Below are 24,178 nucleotides of genomic sequence, written 5' to 3' on the forward strand. Positions count from 1 at the left end.
ATGCATTTAACAATTTGTTCTCGGGATGGGTGTGTATTTCAAAGTATCAATATTCGTGAACTCTCATGGCCGTTTTACATTCAGGAACTAGAAATGAGATGAATAGAACATTTTCATTAATTTCATGCAATTTAAAAGAAAATGTATTGGGAAATCGATGTCTTGACTTGCCATTTCCATATTTTTTGAGGAGAGTATTAATAAAGTGGTGACAACAAAAGGTCTAGACCAAGAAATTCTCAGGCTTTTAATCATATATTTTTAACTGTCAGCAAAACTAAAACGGGTACGTCTAAGAATGGAAACGAGGCCAGTAAAGAAGATAAGACGCCAGTCGATGCTCCCCACTGAGGCTCTTTGCCAGGTCCACCACACACCATCTCATCAGCAGGCCTCCTCATCCATGGAGATTGTGCTCGTTTCTCCCCAGCTGTGTGTCAACCTTACCAATAATGGCATCTTGAATAACAAACACCGCCTCAAGAAATCTCACAGGCACTTGGGAGCCCGCCCCTCAGAAGACGAAGCTTCTTTGTGACAAAACGTACCAAAACATGCTAAGGATCCTCATATCGGCTGATGTAAATGTCAGGAGTCAAATACTATTAGAAATCGAATGTGCACAATGCATGAGCCCTTAAACGCACGGCATACTGTAGGCAATGGGATATTTTTAGTGGCTCCCAGTACCCCTACTCCTCCTGCATCAACCAATCAGCAGCAACTTGTCACACTGTTTCCACGCTGTGACATGTTTAAATATTGATGGCGAGAAGAGCGAGCCCGTACTTTGTTGTACCAAACGGGACGCCAGAGGATTAGAGAAATAATGACAATGACGAGTATTCCGGCTTTTGTTTTAATTCCACGATGAACGCGTGCATGTGTGATTCATTTTTTTCTTTTTTTTAGGTCGCAGGGGAAGAGCTAAAGGGAAGAAATTTAATCATTTTTAGCTTCAGAATGACACAATTTAAGTCACTCATTCACTGCCATTGACAGCTATAGACGTCAAAAATTAATTTTAACTATTTTTATTAGTTTAACATTTTTTTCCCCATTTTTGTTAACAAGAGTATGAAAACCTAGATTTGTTGTGTACATTTAGAACAGTTATAAAATTTGTGATTAATCGTGAGTTAACTAGTGAAGTCGTGCGATTAATTTTGATTAAAAATTGATGCTACAAATTTTTAATAATCTTTTCTTTCTAATTTTTTTAATAATGTTTTGTTTTTTAAAGAAAAAAATATAAAAAATTAGGGGCGTTGTGATTAAATTTTTTTAAACGTAATTAATCGCATGACTTCACTAGTTAACTCTCGATTAATTTTTTTTTAATTTAAAAAATCGTTTTTTTTTAAAGAAAAAAATATGACAAATTAGGAGCGTCAGGCGATTAAAATTTGTAAACGTAATTAATCGCATGACTTCACTAGTTAACTCACGATTAATCACAAATTTTATATCTGTTCCAATACCCCCCAAAAATTCTAGGTTTGCATACTTTTGTTAACAAAAGTGGGCAAAAATGTAAAACTAATAGAAATAGTTCAAATGAATTTTTGACGTCTATAGCCGTCAATGGCAGTGAATGTGTTAATATCAGATTATTGAAATCCACACAATCTGGGAACTTCTATAAATAAATAAATAAATCACAACTCCATGCTTATTCATAGTTCTGTGTTAGTCAATTTGTATTTCTAATATGAATTGAAACAAGACTACCACATGATTTTGCTATGGGGACGTGAAATCTACCAAGTAACAAGTTGCCTTGCAAATGTGTGATGAGACCTGTAAAAATAGTCTGTCTGCTGATCTGTACCTGCCATTTCATTTATGAAGTTTTATAGTAAATCACAAATGATTTGTGTGTTGTCTGTGCGGCTTTACAGTACACCAGGCTGTAAAACGGGAAACGGCATTTTCCCTGGTCTACTGTTTTATGCACTAAATATTTCTTCGTCATATAAAAACGCCACAAGACTGCAGTAAAAAGACCAGTGATAGATGTGCTTGACTAAAATTGGTCCATTTTTTTAATATTGAAACATGAAAAATGATTTATATTCTCAGAGCACATTGGTGTAAAAGTTAACAGCTCCATTGAGTGTGACTCTCTGACGTGTGTCACAATTGAAGAGGGAACATGCAGTCTGAAATTTAATCCCACTTTAGAGATTCATTTGGAGGCATTTCTGGTTATCATTATTTATTTTGGTCTGATGATGAAAATTACACCACCCACTCTATATTCGTGCCTTCCCGACTATAATGGTGTGTATTTAATGGATCCTGAACTGCAGAAACACACTGTGCCCATCTAAAAGTTGCAAGGGGAGAGTATGACATTGCCAATGAAGCACTTTCTATTAAGAGTTCTATATTTACTACCAATATAATATATCCACTGGGTAGGGTAATTTATACGTAGGAATATGCTGTATGTAAAAAAACAACAACAATATATTGACAACTGAATATAATTGCAAGTTCCAAGTGTAAGCGATAATATTTCAGTAAGCAAATACTGTAATGCTATATTATTTTAAATGTTGATTACATAAATAAATATGAATGTACCTATACTTACGTACACTATGAACAATAATGTGTACATAAGAATAATTTTATTGGATCTATTAAAAGCGTTTTTATGATCTATTTTTTTTTTAATAGACAAAAAGTATTCTAAGTTTTAAATCACTTCTCCCAGGGAGGAGGATTGCATCATGTCGCCCGTAGATGGCGCTGTTGCAGTGCTGACGTCGGTTGACAGCGAGCATCGTAGAAAAGCTGTACTGTAGGAAAGTGGTCAGCGCGGCATATGTTTGCGGGCGTAACAAGCTGCGGCAGCATCATGTTACTTCTCTTAATCCTTCTCCGCTGTTGACCAGCACAGCAGTGGCCCCAAGGATGTACGGGGATATAGAGGGCACCGTGTGGGACCGGGTCGGGCGGCCCCACCGGGACTGTATGTGCTACCTTGGACCTCCGACTAACTTGATGCCGATGTAAGCATGTCATTTGTTTACATTCGTGGGTGGCGCGCGCTTTAATGGTTGTGCTTGAATGCACCTGTTGCACGGTAAATATTTGTGAGGCGCAGGAGGATGCATATTCGAGATTATCATTGTTATTTAAAAATATATATTTTAGCCTAACATACAACAAAAATGTAACAAAAACTTAATCCGGAGTGTTTGTCATTACATTTAAATGGGATTATGTAGCACTATAATTATTTTCCACTTTGGTGCCATCACATCAAAAGTAAATAAACAAATTTTACATTCATTTGTGATTACTGTATTTACAATTCATACATTTTTAGACATGTTTTTATTTTAATTAATTCTTGTGTTTATCCTGCATGTCCAGTACTGTTTTTTCTATATTGCAATGTTGCATAACAGCAAGGAACTCACTGCTTTTGTGAAATGTATTATACCTTGCAGCTTAATTAGTGCATCATTATGGCCATTTTACAGTAATATTGTGTTAGTCTATTGCCACCTGCTGGAAATAAAACCAATCTCACTTCTTCATAAAAAAAACAATTACATTAATGAGCTACTGTTTGCAGTCTAAACTGACTGACCTCCATTAAGTATGCTCATGTAGCCCGGAGCCGTCACTAATATTTGATCTGCTTCTTCACAAATCACTTGTGATGGATTCTTATTTTTCTATAAGCCTCGAAAAGGAGTTGCAGAGCCATAGTAGGTCGATATAATGCTTGCAACACCAGTCACTAACACTTAATGTCTTTCACACAACGGCTGACCAGTGAAGGATGATGATTTCTGTAGTGGACATGAGAGGAGATGCGGTGGGTGGGGGGTGGGGGGGTGGGGGGCTTTATTTGTGCAACATACAATACTAAGCTCCACTCTTTGTAACCAAAGACAAATCTTATCTCGTCAAGAACTCGTCCAAATATACAGGATCCCTTTTTCATTTTGTCTCACAGCATCACCGCTACCACCTCCAACCCTTTTTGCTCCCTTCTCTTTCCAGCGGGATGCGCAAGTCGCCCGAAGTGAGCCCCAGAAGGCTTTCGGACATCAGCCCGCAGCTCAGGCAGCTCAAGTATCTTGTGGTGGACGAGGCCATCAAAGAGGACCTCAAGTCTTCCCGCTCGGTCGAGGACATCAACAGTGCATCCATAGAGGAGCGAATACTGCGGATCACTGGATACTATGGATACCAGCCTTGGAGTGCCAGCTATAAGAGTGAGTCCAATAGTGTTGGAACACTGCATGTGCACAGAGTGCTTGATATAAGGCAAGGTTGACATATTGAAGTTGACATATGTGGTTATTTGAACGTGTTTGTTGTGAGTGGCGCAAACAAGCTGAGAAGTTATTACAGCGGACACGCCGTCAATTGGTGAAATTTGCAATATTGAAAGGGGTGATATACACTTCAAACCAATTAAAATACACTTAAATAAAAAGTGTAGAAAATTCTGTACATTATGCCTTTAATTAAAAGGTGGGACCTGGTGGGTTGTATGGGGAGAGATTTGTCTCAAAAATATTCACACAAATACATTTGTGATTTTTTATTTTTTGTGTGCATTTTCCATGACTTTTGCTTGCGAGTTGTCGAAAGTGCGTTTGTGGATCGTTGCGTAAGTGCAACTCTTTTTGAGACAAACAACACGCTGTTTCGAGATATTCACACAGACACACACACACACAGACAAGCGCTCACACATGTGTCTAAGGCCTGTTCCTCCGCCGTCCATGGGGAGGCAGTGTTACTGTCTCCATTGACAAGAACGAGCCATTCCTGTTTCTCGTTTAATAAAATTGGACATTGAAAAACAGAAATCGAGTCTTTATCTGACCTTCCATTATGTGTTTATTTTGCACAAGTCGGGAAACAAAATGTGACCTTAGTTTTTTCCCCTTGAGCTTGTTTTGCTTTCACTCGAAAGACACTCTTCTTCTGCTGTTAAATTTTCTTCTTCTACGCCACTTAAGCAGCAGCGGCCAAAGAAGAAGAGTGTCTTTCGAGTGAAGCTAAAACAAACTCGAGGAAAACAAATAAAGGTCGCATTTTGCTTCCCGACTTATGGAAAATAAACACATAATGGAAGGTCAGATAAAGACTCGATTTTTGTTTTTCAATGTCCAATTTTGAACAAGACACAGAAACGGCTCGTTCTTGTCAATGGAAACAGTAACACTGCCTCCCCGTGGACGGCGGAGGAACGGAACTTAGACACATGGGAATATCTGAGCGCTTGTGTGTGTGAATATCGAAACAGCGAGACGTTTGTCGCAAAAATAAATGCGCGTGCGCAACGATCCACAAACACGCTTTCGACAACTCGCAAGCAAAAGTCATGGAAAATGCACACACAAAATGAAAAAAGACGTGAAAATCGCTGGTTGTTCGTCTCTGTGTGCCCTGCGATTGGCTGGCAACCAGTTCAGGGTGTGCCTACTGCCCGTAGCCAGCTGGGATAGGCTCCAGCGCCCCCGTGACCCTTGTGAGAACAAGCGGTTAAGAAAATGGATGGATGGATTTGAAAATCGCGGCTATATTTGTGGATTTGAAAAACCCAGGTGAAAATCACAAATTTATTTGTGTGAATATTTTTGAGACAAATATCTCCCCATAGGGTTGGCATGTGACATCTGCAAGTCTGCATTTGAGTGATAGGTGAGAGCTGTGGCCGACATCAGATTCTAAAATGAGTGTCTTCATTGTGTTTAAGGGTTTTACTGTTTTTCTGGTGTTCAATAAGTGGATAGTAATCAGAAGCAAATGGGTAAATATTCAGAAATTCAACAGCTTTGGCCAAAATCCAGAGAAAATTTGCTTTTGTGTAAACAAACATATTAATCACAATTTTATTTTTTTTGCTTTAGTAACATCTCTAACATCTGAACAATGGTTTCATTCTATAAAATCAGCTAATTCAATAATTGGAAATGGCTTTTGATGGCAGAATTATCTAATTTAATAAAATACAAGTGCTGCCAGTCACCAGCACGGCGCTATCAGCCGTTATTGGCTGTTCACGTGACAACCTCCTCATATTTCAAAATTCATTGTACTTTTTTCATCCTCTGTTAGCTATTATAGATACAGTACTTTGGCTGTGCACAAATCGGTAGTGATGGCAAAATGAAGCTTCATGAAGCACTTGTAATATTTTTTGACTCCCCTTGATGGTGCTCTTGATTTAAATATAAAGGCTAGTGCAAAGGAAATTGATTACATTTCCACTGCATCTTTCAACCAAGAGTGGCATCTAGAGGAGTCAAAAAATATTACAAGTGCTTCATGAAGCTTCATTTTGCCATCACTACAAATCGGTGGTGACTCGAATTGAAGTGTGAATTGGCCATTAACTCATTGACTGCCATTGACGGCTATAGACGTCAAAAATTCATTTAAACAATTTCTATTAGTTTAAATTTTTTCCCCACTTTTGTTAACAAGAGTATGAAAACGTAGTGTTTTTTTTACATTGTATTAGAACAGATATAAAATTTGTAGTGTAGTGAGGTCATGTGAATAATTAGGATTAAAAATTGTAATCGCCTGACGCCCCTAATTTTTAATAATCGTTTCTTTAAAAAGAAAAAGAAAAAAGATTATTTAAAAAAAACAAAGATTATTAAAAAATTTGGGGCATCAGGCGATTAAAATTTGTAATCGCAATTATTTGCATGACCTCACTAGTTAACTCATGATTAATCACACATTTTATATCTGTTCTAAATGTACAAAAAAAAATCTAGGTTTTGATACTTTTGTTAACAAAAATAGAAAAACTAAACTAATCAAAATATTTCAAATGAATTTTTGACGTCTATAGCTGTCAATGGTAGTGAATAAGTTTTTAAAAACAAATGTCGAATCAGAATTTTCGGATTAGAGTGAGAATGAATCATAGCATATTGTCGTGTGTACTAGCGTCACCGGAATGTTGGAATGGCAACGTGTGTGACGTATATTATGTATGTGGGGAGTAAACAGTGTCGTGTGATGGCACCCGGAAAATGTTTAGCTGGCGAATGAGCATTATATGAAGTAATCGGTCAATAAAGCCCATCTAGGCAGCATATCAATGCCTTTGTTATGACATCTTTATTGGCCTCTGACGTCGTCCTAGCACAAAGAGAGTACATACAAACCCTTCCTTAGCTTAGCACTAGCTAGCTAGTACGCCAGACCCGACATGGATGGACGACATGGATGGATTTAAAACTACCAAAAGCGGGAGAGAAAAAAAATCACCCTTGGTTCTGGCTAGTTTATGGCAAGGATTCCTGGAGGTTAAAGTAAGACATTTTAAACTAAAAAGGAAAACTTTTCCGCAGGCTGATGCAGCTGTTAGCGTGCCCCTCCCTCCACTCAATCTAAAATGGTGCACTGCTTCCCTCTGCTGGTGATTTGCCACATTATTACTCTTCGTACTGCTTGCAATTTTAGGGGCCAGGGGATCAGAACCCTCAACAGATCCATAGCAGCACAATGAACAAAACATACAAAACAATATAACTCCACCTTGACACTGAATGTTTTGATTCTAATGAAGTAATTTTTGTAATTTAACAAGTTAAATATATTTTCCACAAATAACATTCCTTGGAGAAATTATTCCAAATTATCCTAATAATTTAATTTAATAATTTAATAATAATAATAATAATAATAATAATAATAATAATATACTAATTATAATAATAATTTAATTCAATTTAAAATAATTAATTGGCCTTGTCCTGACTAAATTGTCGAGATACGCTTCATGTGGAATGATTGTATCCGTGAATTAAATGGCTTAATACCTTGGTTCAGATAATGCATGTTGGCTAAATCTAAGTATAGTTGCAAAATTGAACAATTGGACTAATGAAGTCAAATCCTTCGCTGCAACTCATCCTTTAAAAATGGCCTTATAAAGCGTCACTGTTGTTCAAGGTTGGTGCAGCAAGCAGAGCGAGAGTTTGCTTCACTGAAGCTTGAGGCATCAGACAGTCGAAACCTTGCTTTGAGCTGTTGATTCTTTGAAGCTTTTTATTTTTATTTTTTATGAAGCTTTTATCTTCTCTCTCGCTTTTAATCTCTGCATCACTTCTAGAGATTTGCATCATTTTGGGGGTGGGGGGGTGGGGGGGTTAGCATTTAACCCCTTTGGGTCTGGCTAGATGTGGTTGATAAAACAACACTGTGCTTACGCTGTGGAATCAGCAGCTTAACGCAATTTAACCTTCCACCTTTTTGTCTATCATTTCCCTCACGTGAATATACGCTCCTTAGGATTTGGTTTGCAACTTTTTTAACATAACTGGTGTTGTTGTGTATCAAACATGAGGCACAAAAATATACATATATGTATTGGCTTCTTTAACATTCACACGGCTACTGAGAACACATCTACAATACACACATCACAATATACACAATTTACTCCAGCAAGGAGAACAACAATATACTTACTGTATAGTGATTTCCTTTCCAAGAATGTTTTTCACATAATTACACTGAGAATATAAAGTCATTGATTGCTTTATTGGTCTACAGCATAAAAGCAAATTAAGCTTGACATGTGGGCACCTAGAAGCAAATAGGATATATTACCTCATTCACTGCCATTGACGGCTATAGACGTCAAAAATTCATTTGAACTATTTCTATTAGTTTCAAAATTTTCCCCACTTTTCTTAACAAGAATATGAAAACCTAGAATTTTTTTTATTGTACATATAGAACAAAAATAACATTTGTGATTAATCTTGAGTTTAAATAATTAAGTAATTAAACAAAAAAGAAAATATAAAAAAATTAGGGGCGTCAGACAATTACATTTTTTTATTTCAATTAATCGCATGACTTCAATAGTAGAATAGTAGATAATAGATTAATCACAAATTTTATATCTGTTCTAAATGTACAATACATTTTTTCTAGGTTATCATACTCTTGTTAACAAAAGTGGAAACAAATGTGAAATACTTCAAATTAATTTTTGACGTCTATCGCTGTCAATGGCAGTGAATGAGTTAATATTACTATTCTTACTGCATTTGTAAACATGATCCACCATTCTGTTTAAAGAAGGGGAATATGTGATAATATTGTCATTAAATATATGAACGCTAAGAGCTTGTCACCCATGAAGTTGTGCCAACATTTGTTTTGTGCTGTTTGATCTTATTTTCAATAGTAAATTATTTTTAATTAATCAATTAATTTGCAGATCACCATAGGCTGTTGTTGAAGTCATTCATCAAATGCAGTATAATATAACATAATATATAAATATAATTATTTGAATGTAATTTATTATTATTATTATTAATTTATTAAATATATATTTATTATTATTATTATTATTGTTTGTCATACTTTATAAGGAAGAGGATAACAATGCCCTGGATCTTATAGTATGTTACCAGCACTTGTAATAGTATGGAAATAGTACTGATGATGTAATTTTATCTTAAAAAACAAAACAAAATTCCATGGAAATTTAACAGCAGCTTCGATGGAATTAGACCAAAACGGCATCAGAAGGTCTTCCATTACCGAAGCTCGAATGTCCGCCGAATTAACTTGCTGCATCATCATTCATTTGGAGCAAATAAAACATTGCTGTAAATCATCAAGTGACAAATAAATATAATTACGCAATTCCAGGTTCAGTTAATATTGTTGCGGCTGTCTGCTATGAGGCAGGCATTTTTAATTTTGTATGATTTATGTCGCCTGCTTGTCTCCTGCTGATCATTTACAGTTGCTTCACCATTGAAAACGAAAATGGCTTTTTGTTTGTAAAGTTTTGTGTATATGCTAATGCTTGGGGACATTTACATAATAAATGTGTAGCAGGGGTTTTTAAACAAAAATTTGTATGAAAATCAACTGGGTGGCATAGGCTATACTTGTTGCCATGGTAACCAGATAAAACGCACACAGCTAAAAAAAGAATGGAATTGTTTTCCAAAAACCTGCAGTTTGAGCCTCATTTATATGTACATACAGTATGCATGTTGAATAGTCTCCAGATTGCCTGTGAATGAATGGATCGTTTTTTCCCCTTGCGTCAAGTTGTCACTACAGGTGTGCTCACAGATCCCCCCCCCTCTGGTGCAAATGTTGAGGTTGACGAGGCATGAAACGAGGTTGGCTTCTAATTTCAGCTCAGCTTTTGGTCATGATGAGACGCAGGGTGCAGGAACAGGTTGGAGAGTTTAAAGGGTCATTTACACCTTACTGTGACAGCTCTGCCAAGGCAGGACTGACTTGGACTGGCAATTGGAACATGTTCTCATTATTCAGCGAGAAGCTGTTGGACAGGAAGGAGTTGTGTGGATATGTTCATCATGAGAATTTGGCAGGAGATTGTACTTAACACATACGATGGTATTTAAAATTGGATTGTCTTCAAACAGCATCCTCGTGAGAATGTGTAAATGCTGTATTTACCACAAAAAAACACATGTTCCATCATTTGAAAGTTTCCTCAATATGTGAGTATGCTTTTATTGCTTTATATATTTTATGCAGAGCAGTGATGAAAATGAATATAATTTTGTTAACTCATTCACTGCCATTGACGGCTATAGACGTTAAAAAAAAATCCATTCAACTATTTCTATTCGTTTTTTATTTATTTACTTTTGTTAAAAAGAGTATGAAACCCTAGAACAAAAAATATTGTACATTTCAAACTTGTGATTAATCGTGAGTTAACTAGTGAAGTCATGCGATTAATTACGCCCCTAATTTTTAATAATCTTTTATTTTCTTTCATCTTTTTTTAAAGAATAAAATATTATTAAAAATTAGATAAATTAATAAAATATTATTTTTAATAATCTTTTATTTGCTTTCATCTTTTTTTTTTAAAGAATAAAAGATTATTAAAAATTAGGGGCATCAGGTGATTTTTAATTGTAATTAATCACATGACTTCACTAGTCATTCACAATTAATCACACATTTTTATATCTGTTCTAAATGTACAATTCTAGGTTTTCTTACTCTTGTTAACAGAAGTACAAAAAAAAACGTTAAACTAATAGAAATAGTTCAAATAAATTTATGGCAGTGAATGAGTTAATTTTAGTCTTCAACTATTCTCAGGATTTTCGTGCACTCTGAATGGTCCCAAAATTCCACAAAATGGCGCCAAAAGCCCCAATGTAAAATAGTGCTTTGGTGCCATCTTGTGCCGACTTGGCGCTAAGGACCTAAACATAGTGCTTTGGTTTCATCTATTTACTGTACTTTACTTTGGCTGTGGCACGCATGCAAATTTTTTCGTTGGCCTGCTATGGAGAAGTTATGAACTCTCTATGAACTCTCCCTAGCAACAAGTGGCCAGAAAGTAAGTTTTTTCTAATTGAAATAAGAGAATTAAGTTGCATTCGAGGAAAGTGGGATGTCGGTCTTTTCAGACTTTATACCAGGAAGTGAGCACGCCCCTTTGAATTCGTACATCCGAGTTGCGAAGTCAGAAAAAAAAAAAGCGATCCCGACTTCACTGATCTGTTTAAAACTGACGTCACTCAACAATGGCGAGCTACATGGAGAGACAGACCGTGAACGGCAAAACATACTTTACAAGATTTTAGATATTTATTTATATTTATGTGTTGTTACTTATTTGAAATAGGGTCACGTGACACAACATGATTTGGAATGACTATGTTTAACCAGAAAAACAAACAATTTATCGGATTCAGCCATCTTTGTCGTTTACATTTGCCAAAAATGCTTTGAGGTTGGCAGTGGGAGAATCCAAGTGGGATATATCCGACTTCCCGCCTTCCTTGAATGCAGCATAATAAAGTATGTGTTGCAGATTCAGTTGCGTAAAAAGGTAACAAAACATCATATAGATGCTAACTGTTAGCCTGTGGAGTTTCCTGTTTATGTTAGCATTTACAAATCAAAGGCTAAGTGGATGCTTTTTATCTTTAGCTTGAAAGTAACCTTCAGCTAACAGTGGCAATAAAATACTTGAAGTCACTTTTGAAAAAATACGTCCTAATTATATCTGGCAAACTGCTGCTTCGTGTGAAGTGAGTTGAGTCACCTACCATTATGCAGCGTTCATATGTCAAATTTAATCGACAGCTCCTGTTGGGTCACTCCTATCTCAAAGCATCACTGTATCTTCTTTACACAACACCGCATGCTGCTGCAAACCAGATAAGAAAGAAGAGACGAAAAAAGAAAATAGTTTATTGTCACAGAATATTCTCCATTTATTACGACACAAAATGACGTCATATTTACTTATAAACTACTAACTTCTCACAAGAACAATTTGCATAGATGCGCTCATTAATCATTCATTTATGAGAAATAATCATCAATATGGTATCCGATGTTCTCTTTTTGCACTTGTTGTTTGTTGTCATCCACAGTCTGTACCCGCAGTGAAGGGTTGCGGAAAGGCATCCTGGGAAATGCTGTCAATCAAAAGCCGAAACAGAAGGAAAAAGAGGCAATTAAGAGCGGGAGCGTAAAAATATAGTAGCCAGAAAAACATTACAGAAAAATCTGTGTCGGTGGTTATTTGTTGCCGTTAAGTAGAGAATTTGATTGATACTGTACAATGAGCGCATGGAATTTGATGCTTTATTTCCCCAGCGATGTAAACCTGTCACTGTGTGCATTCGACTGGAAGAGAAAGCTCTTCATGCATAGTGGAGAAAAAGTTGTAGGCTGGTGCTCACTCAGTCACATCACCCTCGTGAACAGAGTCGCCATGACAGCGCGCTTGTTCGGCCACGTTCAACACTGTTTGAAATGAAAAAGGAAATGAGAGAAATTGAAGAAGCACTGTGTATTTTTCTCTAGGCTTCTGTATACATATTTAAAACAGTATTTCATGTTTTAGTGCTATGCTGCAGAATATACGGAACACACCATACCCGAAGGTCTTGCACATTTGCATATTTAATATTAGATGCAAATGGCGTTGGGAAACAGATTTGGAGGTACTGGGTCATCTACACGAGTCCTTTTATTCATTTTTTTTTTTAAACTTGGAGTTATTTGTGTAATAATACACGAGTGATGTGAGATTTTGCCATTAATAGAATCACTTACCAGAAAAATACAATAATAACATTCCGTTTTGAGAATATTGGCGGTATTAGCTCATCTTACATATCCTAGCAACATTATGACCACTTGCACAATAAGGAGATGACAAATTGTCCCTTAATGCTCAATTTATATTAACACAATCAAAGGTACTATATGCGTAACATATCGTTAAATAAATACTGTTTAACTTATCAATGATGTCATGTTGTTTACTGCACATTTACACTCGAAGGTGCCATCACTTTGACAGAACTGGCAGAATTATTGACGATCTATTAACCGACCAATTTACTATGATCTAATATCTATCTTTTTCCCGGTTACAGTAATGTACTGTTGAGGCAATGCCATGTCAGCACAAGTCATGCCTCGAATACGCCCTAAATGGACATTTTGTCCATCTCTGCTTCACTCGAAGCAGCTCGTGTTGCATAACATCACATGCATAATACAGAGTGATGCATAGATAATCACACACCTGCCCGCGCTCTTTGCAAATCAGCTTTATGACTTTAAAGCAGAGAACTCGCTATAGAGTGCCTCATCTTGGTGGAATACAGAATTTGACACTTTTTGGAATGCCATTTTGATATTTCATTGAGAGATCACGGATTGTGTTATGTTTGGTAGTATCTTGGTAGTTATTTGATTGAACTCATTCACTGCCATTGACAGCTATAGACGTCAAACATTCATTTGAACTATTTTTATTAGTTTTACATTTTTGCCCACTTTTTTGTTCCATTTTTGTTAACAAGAGTATGAAAACCTAGATTTGTTTTGGTACATTTAGAACAGATATAAAATTTGTGATTAATCGTGAGTTAACTAGTGAAGTCATGCGATTAATTACGATTACAAATTTTAATCACCTGATGGCCCTAATTTTTAATAACCTTTTCTTAAAAATATATATATATATTTGTAATTTTTAATAATATTTTTTTTTTAAAGAAAAAAATATTAAAAATTAGGGGCGTCGGGCGATTACAATTTTAAAACGTAATTAATCGCATGACTTCACTAGTTAATTAATCACAAATTTTATATCTGTTCTAATACAAAAAAAAATCTAGGTTTTTATACTTTTGTTAACAAAAGTGGGAAAAAAGTTAAACTAGAAATAGTTCAAATTAATTTTTTTGGCAGTGAATGTGTTAATTGTAGAAACCAAAGTAAAGAATGCACCTGTCATGCCTTGATTTCATTGCACCCTTTCCTATTAATGGAAATGCTGTTTCATGCTCGTCTAGTCCTGCAGACACCCTTTCACCTCTTTCATCAAGCGTTAATTAGAAGAGGCGACGTATGATCCCCACCCAGACATAATTAATCTGCTGTGGTCACACAGCTCATCGTGGTCTTGGAAGAGCAGCAACAGGGGAACAAAGTAGGCAAGGTGTAAATGAGGTTGTGCCAGCAATTTAAGCTCTCGACATGTTGATAAGAGAATATTGCTCGGTGAAGTTCTTGTGACAGTGGACCGAATCCGAATAATATTCCACTTCTTATAAATCAACACATCTGATGTTCAGATAAACAATAGCCAACGATAGTCAAACACATTGCAGTAAACATATTTTATAACCGAGTAAACCACCTCCAGCGTGTTTGCTTTTATGGGTGACTCATGTTGACAGAAGCTGACAGTAAATAAATGGTGACTAATTCATAATACTTAACACAAACAATAGCATAAAATATCTCATTGGGAAAAGGTTGTGATGTTCATGCTCAAATGGATGCTTCACTTTACTGTAGAGATCAGTGATTCCCTCTAAAAAGACAATTTCACCTAAAAACTAGACTAAGTGCAATTTCTGCAGAAATTGCGTAGGAATGCTGGAAGCTGAATGCTAATAGCTGAATGCTGGAAGCTGAATGCTAATAGCTGAATGCTAATAGCAGAATGCTAATAGCAGAATGCTAATAGCTGAATGCTAATAGCTGATTGCTAAGCTGAATGCTTATGTAGTAAATTGAAAGATAAATTATGTGAAACTGACAAAGTATTAATTGTAGTAAAAGATAAATGAATGAAAAGAACACTTGAACCCGGGAGGCGTACATTTTTGAAGCAAGTTGAAATTTAAATGGAAAAAGGTTATCTAAAAGTACCCTCCATTCATTTAGATGGAAAAGTGGAACTAATGATATCCAATCAAAAAATGAAAGAAAAAAAAACACACAATAGCGCCACCTAGGCTTGCAGTACCCTCCATTCTTTTAGATAAGGGGTGGCCAAGTTTGCTCCTCAAGAGGCCCTATCCAGCCTGTTTTCCATGTTTCTCACCACTAACACACCTGATTCATGATCAGGATCGTTATCAGGGCTTCTGCAAAGCTTGCTGATGAGCTGATCATTAGATTCAGCTGCGCTGAAGGAGGGAGACATGGAAAACAGGCTGGATAGGGGCTCTCGAGGACCGAAATTGGCCACCCCTGAAAGATTAGATTAGATTAGATTAGATGAAAAAGTGGAGCTAATGATATCCAATGGAAAAATGAAGAAAAAAATCACTCAATAGCGCCACCTAGTTGAAATTTGAACGGTGTAAATCGAATATTTTATGTGGATGTTATTGCACGGCAAAAAAGTGAGGAAAATAAAATGCTATAATAAGTAAGAATAAATCATCCCAATAACATATGTGGGAATGTTTCCATCATGTTCAATTTACTAAAGTTATTATATTAGTAGTCAGGGAGGAGATATATGTATAAAGTATACAGTAAAAATTTAATTAAATAGAATGTAAAGAATTAAACAATTTGTGCGTCTTGATGATTTAATGGGCATTGTGTGTGCCTGAGCCACCAAATAACATTTGTGTCATTGCCATGGCAACCCAACTCACCAACCCCACCAGTCAAATATTAGTGGATGAGGTTGGACACTCTCAAGTTTTGCTAGCACTAGCATCCGGGCTAATGCTACAACTCCGAATTCTCTATAAATGATGAGAGAATGTTTACCAGGAGATACCATTATAAATGGTGTCGTTTAAACACTCCTTGTATTTCTTTTCAAATATACAGTACCTGTATGTGAGGAAAGTAAGGCTAAGCCATTTTCTAACTAGTCTTAATAAGTTTGGCAGTTAATCGGATTTCTTTTTAAATCAGACATGGAAGAGAGGAATGTTTTTGCATGAGCCGGATCAAAAAAAGGAAGCTCGATGTCAGTCCCTGGAGGCTAATTTGAAGGTTTATCTTGTGAGGAAAAAAACAACTTTCTTTTTGCATTTGTTTACTTATATAGCCTTCCAAATTAAGTACTTTTAGAAAGCGTTGTGGGGCAAAAATTAATTAATGAATTTGGTTAGATAGTTTCCCCCCAATTGGATAGTGTGTGATGTGTTCAAACAAACATTTTCTTTTCATGAACAAGACATGCCAAGATAGACAAAATGGTGGACACACTCCATTGTTGTCATTTGTTTACTGTGTGGAACTGTTCTCTGTGCAACACACTTGAGGGTGGAAACACAAACCAGAATGGGATTTTCTGTTCCGAACATTATTGTGTTGCGCTAAAGGAACATCATTTCATGAAAGTGCTGGCAGGAGTGTAAATGCAGCGCTGCTATTCAGTATGTCTGGTGTGTTTGGAGTGTCATTGTTAGCCGTGACAGCGTGACCGGTCATCCGTTGGCATCCAGGAGACGCTCACTAGCGTATCAGATTATCCTGAACTTGATAAAAAAGGGAACACAAGAAGAGTTTTCCCTCACTTCAATTCTAAGCGCCTTAAAGTATTAGTGTAGTATGTTACAAATTGAAGTTGCAACAAAGGGACTTCTTCTTCAACTTTCGATGGATTATTGTTTTACACCAGTGCAGTAATCTCTCTCTCTCTCTCTCTTTCTCTCTCTCTGAAACAAAATATGGCTGAGTTGTATTAAGATAGTGGACGTGAAATTTATTGGTGGATTAATGGATCAAAAATCTGTGGTGAATTTTGCCGTTCACAGAACATCCATTTGGACATGTGTTATGGATTCAAACGTTTCGAGAAGGTCATATTAAATTCACCTGTAAAGGTTTTAGCGCATTTTAGATTCAACCTGAAAATTCACTTGAAAGCCAAATATCTCAGACTTTTTGTGTGAGTAGAGTTTGTTCATGTGGGGTTGACATGATTTCTTTCTTTATTTTTTTTGCCCCACAAAAAAAAATTCTCCATCAGTGAATTAACTCTTCATCAGATCACCCCCCCCCCCCCACACCTTTTTGAAGAGAGTCCAAAGCACCTGCTGCTGTCGTAGTTGGAATGTTAGATGTTAGGATGATGAGAAAGCAGCTTGGCCTGTTGGAAGCAACCCACTGAACACTTCAAAGACACAAACCAATACGCTCAGAAGCTTAATGATGCCGCCATTATGCAGAAAATTAACCTCTTCATCCTTCCCATCATCTGTGAGAAACTATTCCCGCTCCATGGTGAGACAGAATTGTCGAAGACGATTCTTCAATCGTCTTTGAACTCACTCAAATGATTTACTACAGAAGGCAAGAGCCCCGTGTGCCAGCTTCAAACAAAAGCACTGTACACTAGTGATGGTAAACTGAAGCATCATGAAGCAATGAGGCCTTCCATCCAACTGGTTCGCTCCTGGGCCGAAGCATCATGAGGCTTCATTTGTTCTATTGCGCCTTCATGTGGAAAATAAATGTCATGACAGACAGTCATTAAAATGATACCATGGATTTGATGGGGTCAAAAGGGCAGGGAGTTGTGATGTGAATGAATTTGCGTGTGGTAATTGAAAGAATGATTGCTTTATTTTAGACATTGACATATAAACAAGGAACAAGACACACCTTTCATTCATTTTTATTGAGGAAAACTAGCATTTCCAAAGTTTTTGGATTTAAACGGTTTCTTATTTTAGATAGGATTTCTCCTGCTTTTGAAAATAGTCTTTAGCAAGGGACGGATGAGGCCGGGGTACAGAGAAAGGTTATTGCTAGTTTGTAGAGGTTTGGGTAGACATGTTTGTGCAGCTCCCAGTAGTCCAGGGGGTTTGACATCCTGCTTATGTTGGCTTCGGACGTAGGAACGCGCGTTCCGAGGCTTCGGGCGTGGCCACAAGCATAATCAACACATGCGCGCTTTGCAGATTTGTTTTCGGTTTACTCGGCACACGCATCGGCGCAGTAGGGCACATCACTACTGTACACGCCAGGGTTGGTTAAAATTTCTAGTCACAATTGAGCACTGGATGATCACATTTGTTTGAATTATCGGCATCGTAAAAAAAGAAAGAAAAGATGGTGATTATCTAAACATCCTGCTTGAGATTTTGTTCTTTTTGGAGAGGAGAGCTGAGTGTGCAAGTCCAGCTTTAGAAGATTGTTAGTATTCTGGTTTACCAGGTCAAATAAAGGTTAAAATAAACAATAATAACAACAACAATAATGACCAACTTTAAAATACAGCAGCCACTTTAACAATGCAAACACCTTCTTAAAACAATCGCCTATGTCGTTTTTTTCCAGATTTTTCAGGAAACACCAAACAATTTACCATTTGCATCATGAGGATATGATTTAGGCAAAAAAAAAAAAAAAAGCAAAATAATTACTTAGGCAATTATTTCAAGAGGGTGATGATATAGGAAAATAAACATTGATCAAATCTGACATGTACCCACACTTAAAGAATCACTTGATTAAGTAAGAGTCCTAAATGAGCCTACCATGCATGTATTTGTAATGTTGGAGGAATGTACAGTACCCAGAGAAAGGCTATATAGTCTTTGTGTCCATAGGACATAACTGATTGTAACGGTCCATTGTGTTGTGTGGGTCTACATACATACCTGTCATCTCTGTCCCACTTTGTGCTCCACTTCTTGACCAACTTTCATCCATTTCCGCAAATATGAAAGAACGAATATGTGTGACCACAGTGCCCTCTGGCGGCGGACAGGAGACAATTATATTTGTTTATGACTCATCGAAGAGTTCGACAGCAGAGGGCGCTCGTGGCCTTTTGTTTCATAAAGTGGCATTTCATTTCACACAAGATTGGCAGTATGCGATAGAATGTGGAATGTCTTAATGTTGACATTTTGACCAGTGCACTAGCGGGCCAAATACACGGAGGTGTATCTTCGCAAGGGGAAGTTGCTACAAAGCATTTCTAATTTGGTGCATTAGTCACACTTATGCCCGATGTCTACTTGATTGTGTTCCACATTTTCTTATAACTATTTTATTATATAACGCTAAATAGAGCGGCAGGATGATGCCGATTGCAAGCTGCTTCCTCCCGGAGACTGGTTTTAATGGAGCTGCTGCACTCTCTTATTAACATGTGGAGAGAGACTGCAAGAGCTGTCATCAAGTATTACAGCTTGACACCATTTAAATAGACGCCTCTGGACTTCATTAGAAGTGGCTGCACTTAGAGAAAGTCGCACATTACTTGGAAAGGCAGCAGTCTGAATAAGATGAACTTTTGATACAGAAAAAAAACCCCTCTTACTCTCCAATGTATTGTAAAGGGAATTAATTCACTCTGGATAAAATGATGTTGCTTTTTAAACATTACAGACAACATCTCTACTTTCCTGTAAACATATGTGCTCCCATTTCTTTTTGTCTCTCAAATCACATAAATATTCACATTAGGGGCGGGAACCTCTGGGTACCTCACGATACGATACAATATGCGATACAAGGCTCACGATAACAATTCACTCACGATATGACGATACCGCGATTATCGATATATTGGTCAGGTAATAAATCCACGATATTCTACGATAAAACTACTCAAGACATACATTGATGTTTTTTCAATGAGAAAATAGTTTATTTTTGTACCATCACTGAAACGAAATATTAAAACTGGTGTCTTCTTCACAGTGAGTACTTTAGTGTATTTAAAAAAAAAATAATAATACAAATGTCTTCTTAACAGAGACCACGTTTTGTGAACAAATCAATATTAATATTCCTCAGAAATTGTGTGCTTAAAAAAGTCGAACCATAAAATGTTTTAAAATGTTACGTATGCAAAACGGAGTCAGTTGCTGGAGAGATAATAAATGTCTTACACAAGTAAAAGTAAGCTCATGAGTCTTCTTCGCCTGAAGACTTCCATACATTTCCTCACCACTCTTATGAGGTGCTCCCCCTAGCGGCCTGCCAAGTAATTGCTCAATAAGTCATGAACAATAGAGCCGTTATAGTGGCTGTATATTAACTACAAATATCGCGATACTTGCATAGGCGCATCGATAATCTATCGGGAGTCAGAGTATCACGATTTATCGCGATATCGATATATCGCCGCATTCCTAATTCACATCTACATTCTCAAATTTATATTGAGGTCTTTCCCACACATCAAACTGTAGACGCTATCATAAAACTAAATGTGATACTTTGTAAAGGAAATTCTGCCATGCGAGGCCTGACAGCGAACCCTCCGTCAAAGTCACTTGGATCTGGATTTTACTGCTGAATCCAGTTCGTCTGCCAAACATAATGGAATGAGTGCACATGATTCTGTCATGCAGTGCCATTATGCATTAGCATCGCCATTCCTTCTCTGTTCATTTACTGAACATCTTCCCTGGCTCTGTGTATATTTTTTAGGTGAGATTTTCTTTTGAGAGAAGAACCTACCTGTCATGGGTATAGATTCTCACTACACAATATTAGGTAAACCTGTAAAACCTGATGAGAACACTACTAGAGGTTTGCAAAAAACAAACAAAAAACAAAGTAGATTGTGCAGATTTGGGTGTTTTTTTTTAAGCCAATCTATCTAACAAACTGCTGCATTCTGACAAGTCAATATGTTGCATCAGCCTTCCTACTATATTATTCTCTGCAAGATGAGAAGGGCAGAGACCTCACATGTTTACATTGTGGCGTTATTGCCTTGCAAAGCAGACGGCATATATTAGATTGAGAAGATGAGACAAAATCATGAGGTTTTTTTTCTTTGAGTAAAGCAATCTCCAGTTAGCCGTTTTACATTAATATTAATCACCACACTATTAATATTCATAGTCATATTAGAATAAATTGACTTTTTTCATTGACCGCAAAGTGCCGTCCTCACAATTCAATCGCAAAAGCCGATTACGTCTAATCCTTTAAACTAATTGAGAGTTCAAAAAAGCTAAATTTAAGCTTGAAGGATCCATGAAAGAGGTAGATGATGGCCTGCATATGATATATCGTATTTCAGCTTCACCAAAACAATTACAGATGTCAGCAACATTTTGTCAAGTATATCAAGTAGTAGGCCTACTTAAGTTCAAACATTAATTTGAATGTTAATTTGCCTTAATACAGTACAGAAAAAGACAAGTCGACGTTAACATAGTATTCAAACTAGGGATTAAAAAAATGTACAGTATTCAAATCGTTTATTCTTGAGAATCTGAACTTTGATTTAGAGTCTGTGTGCATCCAGTTGGAGGAAAAGCTTTTAAAGCACTTCAAAGAAGGCTTTTCAGGGGAACTGAGGTTCGGTGCAGACACAGTAAAGCCTATAAGTCGTGCACACGCAGTGGCAACGTCTCAAGTTCTCCCAACACTTTTTAGTACCTTCAGCCACCACAGAGGATGCCCAAGATAAGCTGTCCATGCTCCCCCTGGCTGCTGCTCCATCTGCATTGTGGACAAAAAAACAATATGAAGGCAAAATAAATCAATCAAAAACAGACTTGTATTAAAAAATATATATATTTTTTTAAGATAATGCAAACTCATTTTAGTGCTTGTCAGGATATTCAAACCTCAGTCTCAAATCTGTGGCCCGGGGGCCATTTGTGGCCCGCAGGACTTTGTTTTATCGCCCCCTACTTGACAAGTTAAATGTTAGTGCAGGCTTTTTTTTGCCACTTCATTGCCCCCCCCTCCCTTTTTTTTTATTTTAATGACACATGGGCTACCATAGCTCAGGTTCATGACAGCTATCAGCGAAGCATAATAGACACATTAGGACTCTATATCCAGCGGCCCCCACAGAAATTGAGTTTGAGACCCCTGGCCTAAATAGATTTGAGTAGAAGCAATGCTGGAAGAGAAAAACATAATCATAACAAAAATATATATATATTATAGCAAGTAGTAAGCAAGTTTTCATCACAGGTCACATAGTAGTCATGGTTGCACTCAGATTATATCCATATTGAGTTTGACATCTGCGATTAGAAGTGTAAGTTATGAAAATATGAAATATGATGTTGATTCAATTATTACAGTTAACTATAATAATGGTGGATGGACGTTTCATCACCCTTACTACCAGTCATCAAGTTCTCTGCTCGTCAGGGGCGGATCTGGAACAATATTTATGGGGTGGCAAAAAGGGGGCAGGAATCTTTGAGGGGTGGCAATTTTTTTTTCCTTCTGTTCATTTTCTGAGCGCGGGTAGCACTGTGCCATCGGCACAAACATGTTTGATCATTTCTGCGCTCAGGCGCCACCAGCTCTATGTGTGCGCGGAACAGGCACGAATTGCTCGCTGATATTATCCACGGCGCATGCACTCTTTATACACCAAATATAGCAGCACCCTATTAGTACTATTAGTACATTTCGGAGGCTCTAATGTAGGGCTTACACCATAGGTGTCAAATTCCAGTCCTGGAGGGTCCTGCAGATTTTGGATGTTTCCGTTCTCCAACACAGCTGATATACGATCAGCTCATCAGCAAGCTCTGCACAAGCCTGATAACAAATCTGCTGATTGGAATCAGCTTGTGTTGGAAGAGGAAACCATCCAAAACCTGCAGGACTGCGGCCCTCGAGGACCGGAGTTTGACACCTATGGCTTACACCATATTTCATGAGAAGCAGCCCTCAGTCGTCTTCTTCTTCAGCCTTTATTAGCAAAACATGCAGCAATATTTCTTCGGCTCGAAGGTCGCCATCGTGAACGGTCACATGATCTCAAACACGTGATCAATGCAACTTTAAGCAGCTATGCCAACGGCGCCTAGTGTGCGCGGAACAGCGCTATCTGCGCTCAAGAGCCATCCATGCCAGGAGCCGATGCCGCAACTGATTTAAAGTTTTTTACTTATCATGGTACACGTTTCTTAATTTACCAAATATTCTATATTTTGATTACAAATGTAATAGATTGTGTTGAATGAAAAAAAAAGCAGTTTATATTTACTCAAATATTACAAAAAAGGAAAACAATAGCAGCATAAATAAAGAATTTTATGGGGTATTCACTAAAAAAATTAAATTAAGTTGAAAATGTTAATATGAGCTCTTCTAAGAAGAAAAAAATAAATAATGCTATGAGTATTTAGCTCATTTGTGGAACACACAAAAGCAGTTGTTTTGTTCAGGCACAAATGATCGTTGCACTTTGCACATTTGTACACAGTCTGGCTCTTGCAATTTGGACAAAGATGTATAAAAAAAAGTGCTGCATTCACTGCCATCAGACTTTAAAGATCTCGATCATAAATGTCAAATTCATCACTGCAAATTGAGGTGGCAGCAGGGGTGGCAAAGCTTTCTTTTAAGGTGGCATCTGCCACCCTATGCCACCCCGGTAGATCCGCCCATGCTGCTTGTGCCTGCTTAATCAATAACATTGATTTTTAAAACCACACAATTTTCTTCCTGCCCATCCATTCTGTAAAATATTACAGAAAGGAGCACATTTGTAAAAGTGAAATGTGACCACAGGTCAAATCATAAGAGTCGGGCAAAGTGATTACGGATAAATGTTGTGGCATTCAAGTACCTCCAATAGTTTGTATAAATGAGCAGCTGCAAGTCACAAGTGATGAAGTATGAAGAAAAAACAACGTGTTTTCCATTAATTGATATGTCACAAAAGAGAAATTCCGCTTTGGAGCCTTGGGCTAAGAAACCAAGGAAATGAAAACATTGCCATTTATTCCAGTTGGCTTCCCAATGCATTTGAAAACTAAACTCAAGCGGTATCACAAGACAGTAGATTGGAGGGCAAACCAATGCGCTGTGTGTGCACAGCCACTAGAATAAACATGATTGTGCAAACACATCATAATAGCGTGTTTTCAAGGCGCACACACCCTTTCCATGATTCTATTTGTTATAA

At 37.1% G+C, this 24,178-nt stretch overlaps 1 protein-coding gene across 1 annotated transcript in view; it reads left to right on the forward strand.

Moving 5' to 3' along the window:
* Nucleotides 1-2,841: 2,841 nt before the first annotated feature.
* Nucleotides 2,842-24,178, forward strand: part of slc35f3b (solute carrier family 35 member F3b) — a 54,807-nt gene continuing 33,470 nt past the window's right edge. Inside the window, exons 1-2 of the mRNA XM_086093652.1 lie at nt 2,842-3,020; nt 4,027-4,241. Coding sequence (XP_085949778.1) covers nt 2,923-3,020; nt 4,027-4,241 — 313 coding nt within the window. The 5' untranslated portion in view covers nt 2,842-2,922. The remainder of the gene's footprint in view (nt 3,021-4,026; nt 4,242-24,178) is intronic.

Source organism: Leptonotus elevatus, chromosome 13, assembly GCF_054856555.1.
Source record: "Leptonotus elevatus isolate MCC_2025b chromosome 13, RoL_Lele_1.0, whole genome shotgun sequence".
NCBI lineage: Eukaryota > Metazoa > Chordata > Actinopteri > Syngnathiformes > Syngnathidae > Leptonotus > Leptonotus elevatus.